The sequence below is a fragment of the Mauremys mutica genome, chromosome 5 (assembly GCF_020497125.1).
Source record: "Mauremys mutica isolate MM-2020 ecotype Southern chromosome 5, ASM2049712v1, whole genome shotgun sequence".
Lineage (NCBI taxonomy): Eukaryota > Metazoa > Chordata > Testudines > Geoemydidae > Mauremys > Mauremys mutica.
Window position 1 is genome coordinate 29,664,267 of NC_059076.1, and position 15,199 is coordinate 29,679,465.

At 42.3% G+C, this 15,199-nt stretch overlaps 1 protein-coding gene across 6 annotated transcripts in view; it reads right to left on the reverse strand.

Moving 5' to 3' along the window:
* Positions 1-15,199, reverse strand: part of UNC5C (unc-5 netrin receptor C) — a 357,995-nt gene that overhangs the window by 19,869 nt on the left and 322,927 nt on the right. For all 6 annotated transcript variants that reach the window (XM_045017250.1, XM_045017252.1, XM_045017247.1 and 3 more), the window contains 2 exons: positions 6,897-7,065; positions 3,010-3,243 (listed from right to left, as the gene is read on the reverse strand). In XM_045017250.1, the coding sequence (XP_044873185.1) occupies positions 3,010-3,243; positions 6,897-7,065 (403 nt within the window). The remainder of the gene's footprint in view (positions 1-3,009; positions 3,244-6,896; positions 7,066-15,199) is intronic.

Consider the following 15,199-nt stretch of genomic DNA (forward strand, 5'->3'; position numbering starts at 1 on the left):
ATTATCCTTCCAGTTATAGACTGGATCCCTTAATTATTATTATTATTTATTTGCATTGTGGTAGTGCTAGGTGGCCCCAATCATGGATCCAGGCCTCACTGTGCTAGGCACTGTAGAAACACATAAGAAAAAGAGGGCCCTTGTCCCAAAAATCTTATAATCCACTTTTTGCAGCCCCTCAGTGTTGCCCCTCAATCAGCCAGAGGAGCTGCCCTAACGAAAGCATTCCCTGCCCCTGTCATTCTGCAGAGCAAAGGATTGGGACCCAGACATCAAACCCTGGTCTCAAGCCTGGCAGTGCAAAGAGCTGCCATTGAAACCAAAATCTGTGTTGTGGGGCTTGGTATCTTCCATGCTTCTCCTTTAATCTTTGTGGTAGAATCTGTCACACAGGGCCTAGCCAGATCAAACTACATTGCATGGCCCCATTCACAGTCCTTCATTCTGAGGCCAACCCACTTTTTCCCTTCCAAAGACTCTTTATTTTCCACAAAACTGTGGTTGAAGTGTTCATCCTCTGCTGAAGAAAGCGGACAATGCTAATATCACTCTGTGGACAGGAGGCCACGAGGCACTTGTTCACAAGTCTCTGTCAACTGTTGCCCACGCTTGTAAGCCCAAACATGTTATCGTTGGTTCAGTGATAGACCCAGAAGGACTCTTCAGATCTGACTCCAGAAGACACAACACTGCCAACACTGAGCCCTTTGTAGTACATTCTGAATAAATAACTGAAAGCTGGAAAGGAAGTGAGGGATTAACCACCAAATTACAAACCAATCTTACATTCCGACATCCTAACATCAACACAATCTCTCCAGGGATTTATACTCAGTAAATTTCTTCCTCCATTCATTATCACTGCATGTTATAAAGGATTTTCTCTCCATTTTACTCAACTGTTCTTATGATCCTTTGCACAGTCTTATTTATTCAGGTGAACTTTACTGGACAGAGTTCCAAATGCTCAAATAAACATTAAAAAAAAATCCACTGAACAGTGTTTAATTGAATTCAGCCATCTCCAGTTGCCCAAATCTTCTACTCTGAAACTCACAGCAGCATTCAAACATCTTCAGTATTTGCTACAAGGCAGCTTTGAATCACTTATTTTCACCTCAGAGCTTAATAAACCAATAGAAAATTCCATTAAGACCATGTGGACCAAAGGGAATAGAGGCTTAAGGCGGTCTTGGCTTTTGGAGATCCTCAGCCTGGTTGGTACAGAAGTCCCTTTTTCCAATTTTTAAAGAAAAAGAAATCATACTATGAAAAAATAATTATTGTTTCCAAAGGGGTTCAGCTCTGACAAAATCATAATTCTCTAGATCAAGTTCCCAGCCGCTTTATAAACAAACCCAATGCTGAGCATCAGACCCCGATATGCTAGTCTCCACTCCGCTCTTCAGTCCACTGCTTTGCTAAATTTCTTATAGCTATGGAAAGTACTCCCACCACTCCAGTGACAAACATAATAAACTATAATGTCCAGGAAGACATGATACTAAATAGCATTTGAGATGAAAATGGAATTTTCCAGCCACAGTGAAAGTCAACACTCTGAGAAACACAAACATGTCCCATATTGAGGCAGTGTGTGCGCACATGTTATGTGGCTTGTTTCTAAGTAAAGCTGTTAGCATTGTTCTTCTGTACACAACACGCAATTCATGCTGCTTAGATATCACTGGCAGTGCCGCTAATCAGTTAGCGTTAGGATTTGAACTCTTCTTGCTACCTAGATGGCATCCGTAGATCTGGTTATGAGTACAGAAAATCTTTCAATAACCTACATTCATACATATATGTGCACAAGTTAGTATAGTTATTATAATAAGCATCTGTCTTTATTTGTCAATTATAGGTACTATATATACACAAGTATACATACTTATGTATACCCACACAATGTATGTGTAAACTTATGTATATGCTCGAGTTATATACAGAGAAAGTTAGGTACATAGCTGTAGAAAGCAATAGCCTTGATGTATTTCAGCTGCAAATTCTCAGCACAAAAACAGCACACAGACAGGTATAACAAAGCAATATAAAAGCAGGCAGTGATTAATGACCCAGGAACTTCTTTTATCATTATCAGCTATTTACAAAGAGGTATTTATACATTTCATCATCTCGGGGGACCTAGCACTTACCATTAAAAATACATGAATAACGAATGAAGCCCTTGTGCACCTTATGGCCCTTTAATAATGCAAAAATCTCAGAATTCAGGTTATGATCCAGGTAAACAAAGGAACAAAGAATGCTGGGGGGGGGGGAATTAGTTTAGCATTTGAGTGAAATCATTACGCAAAGGACAACCTGGGGCTTGGGTTTTTTCTTTTGTTTTTTGTTTTCCTTTCTATAAAATAGTGTCTTGTCAAGTTCTTCCTCCAATCAAAAATTAAATCAAATAAAAATAAAATAATTTAAAAATGATCTAGAACAGGGGTTCTCAAACTTTTTTTTGCTCGGCCCCCCACTTTGGAAATATTTCAGGCTCTGACCACCCCAGCCCCGCAAAAAGTGGTAGCAAGCTACCATACATACTCATAGGGGCACTAAATGAAGCATGTAATCATTATCCTTGCTGTCAAAGGTGCTGAAGCCTTTCAAAAAGTGGAAAGTAGTGTTACCATATTTCAAGTTCCCAAAGAGAGGATTCTGCTGGGAGGAGGGGCAACTGGAGGTGGGGGTACGGCAATACTATATCATACCACCTTTACTTCTGCGCTGCTGCTGGCGGCGGCACTGCCTTCAGAGCTGGGTGCCCGACCAGCAGCTGCCACTCTTTGTCCACCCAGCTCTGAAGGCAGCGTGTATGCCAGCAGCAGCACCATATCATCTTGCACATCCCCCTCCCCATAATAGCCTTGAGATGCCCTTTTGAATCAGGACCTCCAGTTTGAGAACATAAATTACAAGCAGCTGCACACTAATTAGGGTCTATTCACTGCAATTACTGCAATCCTGCTAGAGCTAGATGGTAAAGTGTATGACATTTACCTTAAGGGCATCCTGAGTGTCATCCAAGCAGTAGACTCGGATGCTGTATTCCAGCGACGAGCAGGAGAGCGGCCCAAAGATGGCCAGCTTGAGACGTTTTGCTGCTGCTTTGGTGGTTGACTGTCCCACCAGGGCGTAGGTGCTAAGTGTTTCTGTCAGGATATGGCAGGATTCTGGGTCTAGCTGGATGTAGCATGGGGTAGTGAAGTTCTCCTCTCCAACCATCACCACGTCCTAAGGGATAAACAGGCAGAGTTAGAGAGCCCAGGCCAGACACCAGAGAAGCCCATTTATTTTGCATTAATCAGGATTGGGCTAGGGGATAGACAAAGCCTACTCAGAGATAGCCTTGACTGCAGAACCCCATTGCCATAGATGCTCATGCAAGTCCCAGAATTTATCTTGGGTCATTTTATTAATCAATATTTAACATTTCTCTGCTTCTAGATTTCCTTCTGGGCTGGTACAGGGAAATGCAGCTGTGTGCTGATGGTCTATTCCTGCCATTGGCTACATAAAACTTCTGATTGTTTTATGTTTAGCATGTAGGTGCTTTTAGAGTGATGAGCAGAGCAGGGCAAATTATGTAAAATATTACAAAAATTTTACAGGAAAAATGCAACAACATTTGTTGAATGACCTATTTGAGGAATATTATTTGACTAGCTCCAGACATGAACACTCAATACATTATCTAAGTGAATAATAAGAGTCTTAATTTCTTAATTTTCATAATCAGTGGTTGTTAGAACTCAGACAGAAATAACCTCAGTGATGGCTGAATGCCACATGTACAAAGAATATCACCTGCTGCTTCATCAGAATAATCCCCCATGACAAGACTGCCGGACCAAGGCAAAACACATACAAATCAAATACAAACAGACTGCTTTTTCACCTTCTTTCCTCTGCTTAGAAGAAAACAGCCCCCCTGCCATTTCCTCCATTCAAAACTGTACATTATAGTTTCCACATTGCACAATGCACTTTAAATGACTTGGGAAAAAATAAATAAAAGGTGATAGTAATAGACTGTGGTTCTGCAAAAGCAGCTCCGGGTTTCATAAGTCTCTGCAGAACTCATCCACCCTGTGTTTGCTGTCATGAGCTGAGGAGCAGGTATCTGGCAGCAGACCGAGCAGCTGGATTCAACCCGAGTTTGGGAGCAGATTCAGAATGCCAGGCTAAGGAAGGGCGAATGCAGCACATTTGCAAAGGTGACATCACCTTCTCAAGGGCAGAAGAGAGGCTGCCATCTGCAATGCTGATTACACGCCCCCCTACTGGCCATGTCGTGAAACAGTTGTGTTGGCCCTGGCAGGAACTCCTTGCCTACGGCAATCCAAGCATCTGTTGGGGGATAAAGATGGAAGAGCTGTTCCAGAAGAGAGAAGATGAGACTCACTATACTGGAGCCACAGACCTTGTGGACTCTGCAGACAGCATGCAAGCACCAGTTTGGTGTCAGCATGGATACCTCCAGCAGGGCAACAGCTCTTTCAAGGACAAGAAAGGAGACTGGAGAAAAAAAAATCAGGGGATGCCAGTAATGAACACAAAACAAACGAGAAACATATGTACAGTGCTGGGAGATACTCCACTGGAGTGCAGGTTAGTCAGCTAGATGTGCATGAATTCACTGGCCCAGAAACGATCCCAGTGTGGCGAATAGCTGGTGCCACAGGCAATCTTCTTTCAAGGTTAACCCTGGAAATGGGTCCTTGCTGCTATCAGTCCAGGCGTCCATGTCAGTCACACTGCCCTCATTAAAACCTACTCAGAGGAGGAAGTCAGCAGGTGCCAAATTTCATGAGAGACACAGAACTGATGGTGGCAGCAAAACAGCCTTTTCAGAAGCAAACAAGTCTGCCAGGAGAATGGTTAGGGGAGGTGGCGTCTGACAAAATGTGCACACGATGTAGATACCTCCACTGTCTCTTCCTGTTAAAATAAGAAACTCTTGGCACAGGAGCATCGTACCACTTCCTTACCCTGGGATCCAGTTACTTCAGCATTATCAGCACTGACTTCAAGCATCCCGTCAAGCTCATCAAGGTGTATTTTGCCCTAATACTCTACAAATCTGTAATGCTGCATTCCGGTTGCATGCCTCATATCAAGATAGCGAGGAAGAGAGATGGACTCTACTCAATATTAAATACACTCATATAGCCCAGGTCCTGCAGCTGAGGATCGTTTGCAGCATTGTTGTCATCTCTTATCCTGTTGAAAACCGCAGTACAAACTAGGGAGGTAGGAACCAGCTGGAAAATACGTTCCCTCTTTAGAATTGATCCAGAACTGACCTTTTCCCAATATTTTTCATTTGTCCTTTCTTTCTCCCTGCCATCTCCCCTCATCACTTCACCATTGTGGCCAGCTAAGACTGAAGTCTGACATGTCAGAATCCCTGAAAGAAGGCCACTGTGCTTCTGTATCTAGCCAACCAGAAGCAGGAGGTATTAAAACTCTCCTGAGAACATATGTCTTTATGAAACTGCTTAAGAGGTCTTGGTTTGGCCAAAGATTCAACCTTTAGAATTTTATCCACACAGAGTCCAAACTCTAAACCTTTTGCGTAGTGCAAGCCAAGTTTACAAAATGTTTTAAAAGAGACTTCTAAGGAAAAATGTATCTCCATTAAAGAGTGAGTTGGATTCCTCCAGTGGGTAATGAATAGTTTCCCTGTCATTTGAACTGTAATCTGATAATGACACTGCCATTCACTATTATGAGTTTTGGCACACAGTTTTAGTATTAGTGAAAGTCTATATTTATAGAAAACCAGTCCTTATATATCAGCTGTAAAACTATTTGCTGTTTATCCCTGGTTCATATTGCACAGATATTTCTTTCTCTGTCTCAAACAAAGCACTGAAGTGTTACAAGCTCCTTCTATATTGCAGGGCATGTTCAATGTCCCTTGTTTGGTAGCCAGGGAAAAGGAAGATGAGATAAATCCAAAAAGACAGCTTTAATGCCAATCCTCCTGATTGTGTGCACTCGTTTGAAATAGCACGCATCGACCAGGAGCGCTCCTCAGTGCAGAGCGAACTACAGAGATAGGGGAAGAGAGGAGCTAAAGAAAAATAGAAGCAACCTTCCATGAAGATTCAAGATGAAACTCACTGTCCTTAAGTGCTGTGGCAAGCTGGCAGCCCTAGGGTTAAATATTTCTCTTGTGCATGAGACCAGCCTGGTGAAGGTTAGGGGGGAGGGATAGCTCAGTGGTTTGAGCATTGGCCTGCTAAACCCAGGGTTGTGAGTTCAATCCTTGAGGAGGCCACTTAGGGATCTAGGGCAAAAATTGGTCCTGCTAGTGAAGGCAGGGGGCTGGACTCGATGACCTTTCGAGGTCCCTTCCAGTTCTAGGAGATTGATTGGTATTATTACGTTCTCAAAGGGTAAATCCACCTGGTCGTTAACAAAGCAGAGCCAGGCAGAAAGCACTGTGCAAGTTTTCCCCAAACAACTCTGTTTACATACCCCCAGGCCTCTTTTGAGCTGACCTGGCTAGTCATGCTGAATTGTGCCATGATATTCATTTTATGTCAAAAACAAAAGTGCAATAAAGACTGGGTCAGGTCCCCACATCCATTTCACTTTTGATCTGAATTATATTTTGAACTGAGTTATCCAGAGCTGAAAGGCCTGTGCACCAGGTAACTATTTCCAGTGCTTGTATAACCACATAGATACCTGAGGGCATTGCTGAGTTGACTGCCAGCAAAATGTTTCACCCATGAAAATCCCAAACTTTAGGCATCAAAGTTATACGTATATGTTTGGGTTTTTTGTTTTGTTTTTGTTTCCTTAAGACAAAGATGGTGAGTGCTGTGTTCAGTCAGGGCATATGCTGGAAGTCTGTGATCTCACTGTGAACTCACCTCCCACTGTCCCTGGGCTGCTTGGTTCTTCAGCTGGATCTTCCAGTCCTCTGTGTTTGGCTCTGCGCAATGGTGCATAGTTAGAATGACAGGCCGTGTCAGCAACGCTCCTGGAGGCCCGCAGCTCACCACGGGGGTCAAAAGGGTTTGACTGTCTTCCACTGGTGGCCTGACAAGATTACAGAAAGACGTGTTTGTTAGCTGAATTTAAAGGGCCCCAGATGCAGCCAAAGTAAAGAAAAAGTCCTTGTCGCAAAAGGATTGGAAACACACACTTACAGATTTCCGCTTTCACAAAGATTTTTATAAAAAGCAGCTGTTTGTTGGGGCAGGGAGAATAAAAAGCAAATAACACTTCATTTTTACAGACCACCCTTCATTCCTAAGGATCCCCAAAGATGTGCCGACCATAGACCCAGGTATCATTTCACTCACCAGTGAAATGCAGCCACCAGTCTTTAACATAGACAAAAAGTGAATGTGGGCTCTTGAAAGCACCATGAGTGAGAATTTTTCACTTCCTAGACAAGAAGAATCATAGAACACAGGAAGAGTATGAAGTAGTGACCACATCTGAAACTTCATGAGAGGATTCTCGTAACTGGAGTGTCCATATGCTATGGACGCACTTTTAAAAAAATGCATTCTGGTTTTAGATCCACCAATATTCTGATACGATTACCAGATCCAGTAATTTCCCTTAAATTAAAAGAGAGAATTTTACTGGAACCAGTAATATATCTACAACAAGAATGAACTTTTTAAATGTGTCCACGGTGGATAGATGTAGCGTGTATGAGAGAAAGAAAAAAAGGAGGAAAAGGTGAAGGGATAGATGTAATATGTCACACATACATACAAGACTAGCCATATACAATGTGACAATGAGGAGGGTGGTAGTGAAATATTTGTGATGAGGGTAGAGTAAATTTAAAACAAAGGAGAATTTGTAGTGGGCTTTAGCAATGGACGACTGGGAGTGGAGAGAATTGTAAAAAAAATAATTAATCCCAGAATAACTACTGGGGAGTTTAAAACCATAGGATACTGTACTCATGAGTGACTTTAGCCAACCAAACATCTGGTGGCTGACAAAGATAGCGAAACATGGATCATCAAAGACATCCCTAAATTATATAGAGGACAAACTCATGATCCAAAAATCAGAAAATCCAACTATAGAAAAAGCCATCCGGGATGTAGTTCTTATAAACAGGAAGGGAATGAATGCGAGTGTGTGGCCAAAAGGGCTTAGTGCAGCTAAGCTACCTGAATTTAACACAGTCTGCAATGAGTTCACAGGACCCTGGGTGGCTCACTGTTGAGTCCTCTAGGTCCAATTCTGAAAACACTTAATCATGTACGGACCTGCATTCATGTAAGCATTGCCATTGATTTCTTTGGGACTACTCATGTTAGCAAAAGTATGCATGTGTGTAAGTGTCTGCAGAATCGGGATCTTGTCTCAAAAAAAAAAAAGGGGCGAAAAATAATGTAAACCTTGGGTAACATTTTCAGAAGTCTATGTGATTTAGGAGCCCAAATCCCATTTTCAAAAGTGACCCAGGCAACTAGGTGCCTGAGTCTCATTGAAAGCCAAGTTTTGAAAGTGACTTTTGAAAATGGGACTTAGGTGCTTTTGAAAATTCTACCCCTTGTCAGTATAGTTATTGGTAAAAAGCAGACAAATGAAGGGGTCACATGGAAAAGCTGAAATCTATATAAAACAGCAAATCCAGATGATATACATCTCTGTGTGTCCTATGAGAATTAGCTAATGAATTTACTAAATTAATGGTAATTATTTTTAAAAAGTCATGGACTGAAAACTAACACATGTAGTACCTATCTTTCAAAAAGAGTAAAATAAAGCAATTCTGTCAACTATCATCTGTTAGCCTGGTTGTTTTGACATGGCAAAACAAAAATCAAATAAACTCCTGAACAACCAACCACTTATGGGGGGGAAAAAAAAACTCCTAGTGAATTTTGTAGGACTCTCTTCATTGATTTCATTGGGAGCTGGATAAGTCCCATACAAAACACAAAAAAAATCACAAGGTCACATTTTCAACAAAATATTCCTCATTTTTCAATAAATAACATTTAAATAATTTAGCAGTAAATAACTAATACCTTCAACCATTCAGACTTATGTTTCTCTCCCATACTTCACTACAATACTTTGGATATTAGTGGATTCAGATTTGTAAAAACTCCTGGAGGAGTCTTCTCAGTAGGTTAAAAACACCATGACTTGTTATTAGAAAATCTTTAAAAATCACAGTTTTTGTATTGACAGTCACAGCTGTGGCAAACCCACAGACTTAAACATCTGGTTAACTTAACTCCATCTTAAGGACAACTGAACTATGAGGGCAGGGAGAAAAGCATTGACTTATAAAGACCAAGTCACATCACACAAACATGATAAATTTTTGGATTGAACTATAAAATTAGTGGACAAATAGTTAAAAATTGGCTTGGATGTAAGCACTGTTGTATTGAATAATAATAAAAAAAGTAATGATAGCACTTAAAGTGATCTCAAAGAAGTATTAAGTCAGGCATCGGCCAATGACAGATTTCCATTACAATATAACAAATGTTAGGGCTCAGACAGAGAGAGTGCCTGATTCTGATCTGCTTTGCAACATATGCAGCCATTTACGCTTGCCCAAACAGAGTGCAAACCGAGTGCAAATTAAGCATAAAATACTATCGGGTCCTAATGGAACCATTTTACAGCCACTTTTCACAGGAATAAATGATTACACAAGATGCAATGTGTTGGGGAACCTGGCCCAGAATGGTTAAATAGTCTCTGAGTGGGATGAGAAGAGGAAAAGTCAAATGGACTAATATGCCAGTCATGGAGGGCAGGCTATCTGCATCAGCCTGCATAGATGCAAGCTGGTAATGACCTGATAAGGATGAGACAGCAGGGTCTGACATGGTGTTCTCCAAGTGGTAAATAGCAACTGAAATACCAGAAGACAAAACCAAACCTATGAGATTTATCTCCAATTTTAAGTGTACACAAAACATTTTTTCAGTGCTAGTGCCTTTCTCCTGGGCATATACAACACGGCAGGATTACGAATCACCTCTGTCGAGAAAAGAATAGAAAACATACAGCTGTGGGGACAATTGATGCTACATTCTCTATTTGTCAGTCAAATGCACACTCATACTCTACCGGTCAGTGCCTAGGATATGGGCGGTCATGTCCAGTGGTTAGAGCGGGAGTCATTAGTCAGGAATCAGAGCCCAGGATCACAGGCAGGGTCAGAGGCCAGATGCCAGAGCTGAGGGTCAGGAATCGGAGCTGAGGGTTAGGATCGGGTTACCAGAGTCGGGCAAGGCTATGGCCAAGCAGGGCAGGAGCTATTGTAGCCATGGGCAAATGCTTTGAGCAGCCACTGAACGGCTGCTGACTCTTCCTACCAATCAGGTGGGGCAGTCAATCTGGCAGCCTACTATAGGCCGTCTGTTCTCATTAGGGTGCCTGGAGACTGGCTGTGCTGCAGGCCCTGACTCCTGCTCCTGCCACATCATCCACCATTTGCTAGAAACGGACCCAACTCAGTGTTTTCTAATGTTTGAGCTAATTTTGTGACTACAGATAACCTAACCCACTTTAAGCCTTTGAAAACAGCAACGTAAGGTGGTGTAGGGAAGTTGTCTATTGGAGTGCAACACACATCGGTGTCATTTAACGAGAGAAATCCTGTTCCCGTTGACATCAGTGACAAAACTCTCACTGACTTCAGTGAGGTAAGGATTTCACCTAACACGTTTACTCATGATTTAGAAGAAGGTATAAATAATAGCACATTCATTAAATTTGTAGATAATAATAATAATAATGAAAAAGGCAGTTGTGAGCACCAGTGAAAACAAGGAAATAATGCAAAGGGACTTAGAGAGGTTAAAAATACAGGCAGGATACAAAAACTATTAATTCTAGAAAAATGCAAGCTAATAGTTCAGGGGAACAATCCAAAACACAGTTATGTGTCAGCAAGGAAAACAGTAAAAGTGAAGAAGATGTAGGGTGATAGCATGCATCAAACTAGATGTCAACTTGCAGTGTAATAAGGTGGCAAAAAAAAAAAAGCAAATATGATTTTGGGCTACATAGGAAGAGGCATGTAACAAGTTCAAGGAAGTGATAATCCCTTCTCTACACAGCTCTAGTGAGACTGCATCTGGGTTACTGCACAAAGGGGACACTGAAATCTACTGGACTGTACAAGAGTTTCCCAAACCAACTAGCTGAAACTTTGAAAAATGAGTCATTTAAAATTAGTCTGGACAACCCAATGGAGTACACAACATAGAGAAAATATCCTGCAATTGCCACAGGGATGGATGAAAATGGCCCAACAGATTTTGTTCATCTCTAATTGTCTCTAAATTCCATCCAAACAAAGGAGTAGACATTAATATGGTTAATGAGACCAGACACAGTTGCATTAGATAGAATAAAAATAACAGGAATATAAACCCTCCTGTTTCCACCACTAATTGATGGGGATTACGGAAAAAACTTCCCTATGGGCAGGTTATTCTGTAATTGTCCATTATATGGATTATTCATTCTTCCTCTGAAGCAGCTGGTACTGGACAATGTTAGAGACATGATCCTGGACTGGATGGAGCTTGGCAATTCCTGTCAAGTGCTGGATTTAGGTTTGATGGAGGAAAGGGGGATTATTTTCTTGAAGGACGAAAACCTACCAACATCTTTACACATAATGGGGTCAGATCTTTCTTGCAGGCTTTGATTCAACAAAGCCCATAAGCATATACTTAACATTAAGCATGAGAGCAGTCCTACTGAAATCAATGGGGTTAATCACCTGTTTATGTGCTTGGGGCCTTAGCTACATCAGTGTAAATCTGAAGCAACTCCACTGAAATCAGAGGAGCCACTCCTGGTTTACATTGGTGTAAATGAGAGCAGAATTCAGCTCATTGTTTACTGCAGCCAGTGAAAAATATACAACAACTGAAAGCTCTTAAAACATTTCCAGGCACTTTTCCCTCCTACATTTGCTAGTTAAGAACAATCTGCTATTAAAATTCCCCATTTATTCACAATATACCGACTTTTCACAACCAGCGTTATGCCTTTAATGGAGTTATTCAATCAAGTAGGTCCCACTGTAATAAAACATATCACTTCCATTAAGGTAGTTATGACTTCTGGCCATTGTTGTCTCCATTCAGGCTGCAGATGGGAGCACTCTTAGAAAAAATCTCCCCTTTTCAACAGGCACGCATTACTCTCAGCAGTGCTTAACTGTGGATTTTACCGGCAATCATAGCTGTTCTCAAAAAACCCCACAACAAAATAGGAAGCAGAAGACGGAGTGGGGAGAGAGGAATAAATAACTCATAGCAACAGATGGTCACCCTTCTAGTCAGGTTAATGGAAAGTTTGGGGAGAGGGACATTTTATTTTCTCTTTACTGCTGGTCCATGTTTTTGCTGTCTCTCTCCCTTTCAAGTTAAAACCTAGTGTCCTGGATTGATCCCAGGGTTCTTCTGCCTGGTTCTATTTATGGAGGAAAGAAGAAATGAAGTTTCCCTCCCCTTTGATGGCTGTTGGAGTATTTTGGTTTTTGTTTTGAATTTTTGATTGAAATAAATGAGTCTAGGAGATTAATTTTGTCTAGGATAGTTGGGGAGAATGGGATGGTGGGTAATGGGGCAGAGAGTTTTAGCAGGTTTTTGTTTTTTTTTTTGCCACTCAAGTAAGAGTTTACTGGTGAAAATGGCAAACTTACACCCTGGAGCAAATTAATCAGTAATTCCACCATTATGGGTTTCTGGAGGATGGCTTAATTGTCTCAACTCAAGGTTTGAAATATCTCTACTACCCAGAGTCATGGGTTCAAATCCTGGCAGAGCTGACGCAGCCCCTCTTTGTTCTTCTGAGGTAGATAAATTGAAATACACACAATTTTCAGTTTAAGTGGGTCTCTTGGGTGTGACCTTCAGAATTCAGGTCCTGTCTGCCTTTTATGGTTGTTAGATTTCCAGTGGTACTGTTCATATGGGTCTTCCCTGCAGAGCCAATGGCCAGTACTTTCTCTCCCCAACAGCTGCAGTAGCTGCATTTTATTGGTGCTGATTGTACACAGCTATGAAGTGCTTTGGAATGAAAGGTGCTGTATAAATATCTGTTATTATTCTGTACCCAGAAAGCAAAATTGGGACTTTCGTGGAGCTGTGCTGAAGAGCACAGGGCACTTTCTCCGGTATTGTGAAATGCAGCCTCATTTGCATCTCTGCAGTTCTCCTGCTGTACATATTAAGCTAGAGTGCCTGGTGCAGGAGCAAAATCCTGATAGCCTTCACTGTGCCATGTTTAATAAAATTCTTCCTAAAGCTGTGGTTCACATAAGAACACATGAACTGCCATACACGATCAAACCAATGGTCCATCAAGAACAAAAGCCTGTTTCTAGCAATGACTGGTTCCAGATGTTTCAGAAGAAGACATAAAGCCCCGTTAATGGCTAATTATGCAATAACATGCTCAACAAAAGCCTGCAGTTTCGTGCACGATGGATTAGCAGTGAACCAGACCCTGAAGGTTTGTTTGAAAGTTTGAGTTTGACAAACAACCCCAATGCTAACCTATTGGGGGGCCCCCCAATCAGGAATATCCCCCCCCAACACATACTAAAAAAGTGAATGGGGGGGTCCCTTGAGCTGCTCGGAGCCCTAAGCGATTGCTTAGCCTGCTTATGCCTACTGCCAGCTCTGCCCACAAAGGAACATCCCCCTCAACTTTTCAGACTATAAAACACACATATCCAAGAAACTCCTTATCTACTTTTGCCTCCAAGAGGAGGGAGGAACAAGATTGTTTCTTCTTCCTCCTCCTCCTCCTGCCTCCCAAGCCCAGCGAACCCCTCTGGAAACATTCACATGGAGTAGTGTTCCCCATGTTCCATCATGGCACTGTCACTGCATTGCACCTGAAGGGTCCTCGGGTGGTGGGGCCAGACAGAATGATTCCTGCCCATACTCGGGAGAACAGGATAGGAAAACCCTCCACTTCCCACTCCAGCAACATTGCACTAAGCTGCCAGAGCAGATAGCTCCCTGTAAGCCCCAGAGCAATAGCAATGGAACTCGCATGGATTCCCTAGAACCCTCAGGCAATTGATCTTCTTCTTTTAGCACATGATTGCTAGGTAAGACCTGTGAGTTGACCTTGCTAGGAGAAACTACAAACTCCTGCCTCTTAGTGCACAGCCAATGCAGTAAAAGAGCGATTCCCTGTCTTGCTGCTCCATGGAATTCAATTAGGATATTTCCTGACCCTCCCCAACAAAAGAGACACATTAGATAGGAAGGACACTGGCTGAGATTCCTCTGAAGGTAGGGATGTAGATGTGGCACTTTCATAGGCCAGGGAGGAGGCCCCCTAGCCTCAGGAGGCGGGAAAGAGGACACTGAGCACACTCCTGAAGACAGCAATGGTGTGTAGAGAGTCTGAGGAAATGGGGGAAGAGGGTGGCTGTTGGCCAGGAGGCAGGAACACCTGTTTGGAGAACATTCCTGTGGACTTTGCTGCGCATTTCTCCACTATGCAAACATCCTCCTCCCCACCACAGCCAGTTCACAAACATAGTGAACATTCAACTCTGGCTTAGTTCAATTGGGTTCAAGGTCAACACGAAAGCTTCACTCAGCTCTGCTATTGCCCGACGGGATCCAGCTGGCAGCCCACCCTGCTCAAAGCAATAGGAGTAAAGCATATAAGCGTACTGCAGAGTAATAGAAAAACATCCGGCTAGAAAGCTGGAAATAGAGAAAACCACTCTTGCCTGTCCCCACCCTAACACATTTACAGAAAACAACTATCCTGTGACTGCCTTGAAGGAGCACCAGCAATTATTATGAACCATTAGAGCCCCACTTCACTGCAGGAAAGGTAAAGTTTTCACAGAGATCCTCCTGCTCTCACACACTTTAATGGGGAGGAAATGAAAGAAAAGCCTCACAGTGCTCTGACACCCAGTCCTTTCAGTCAACGGAAAGAACAGCGTTATTAGGTTGTGGAGGGAACTCTGTCAAATTCTAGTTTCTAGAGGGCTCCTGCAAAATAGATCTAGAGGGGAAGAGTTTAGAAGAGCATGGGAGGAAAGAGAGGGAAGAGATTAGCAGGACTTTGAGGAATAACAGACTTCCTGATTTCGCTTGAGCTATTAGAATTGCTTCATATTTTTCTGAAACAAGTGTGAACTAAATCTCAGGGGGCTGCAGATATATCCCCAAGC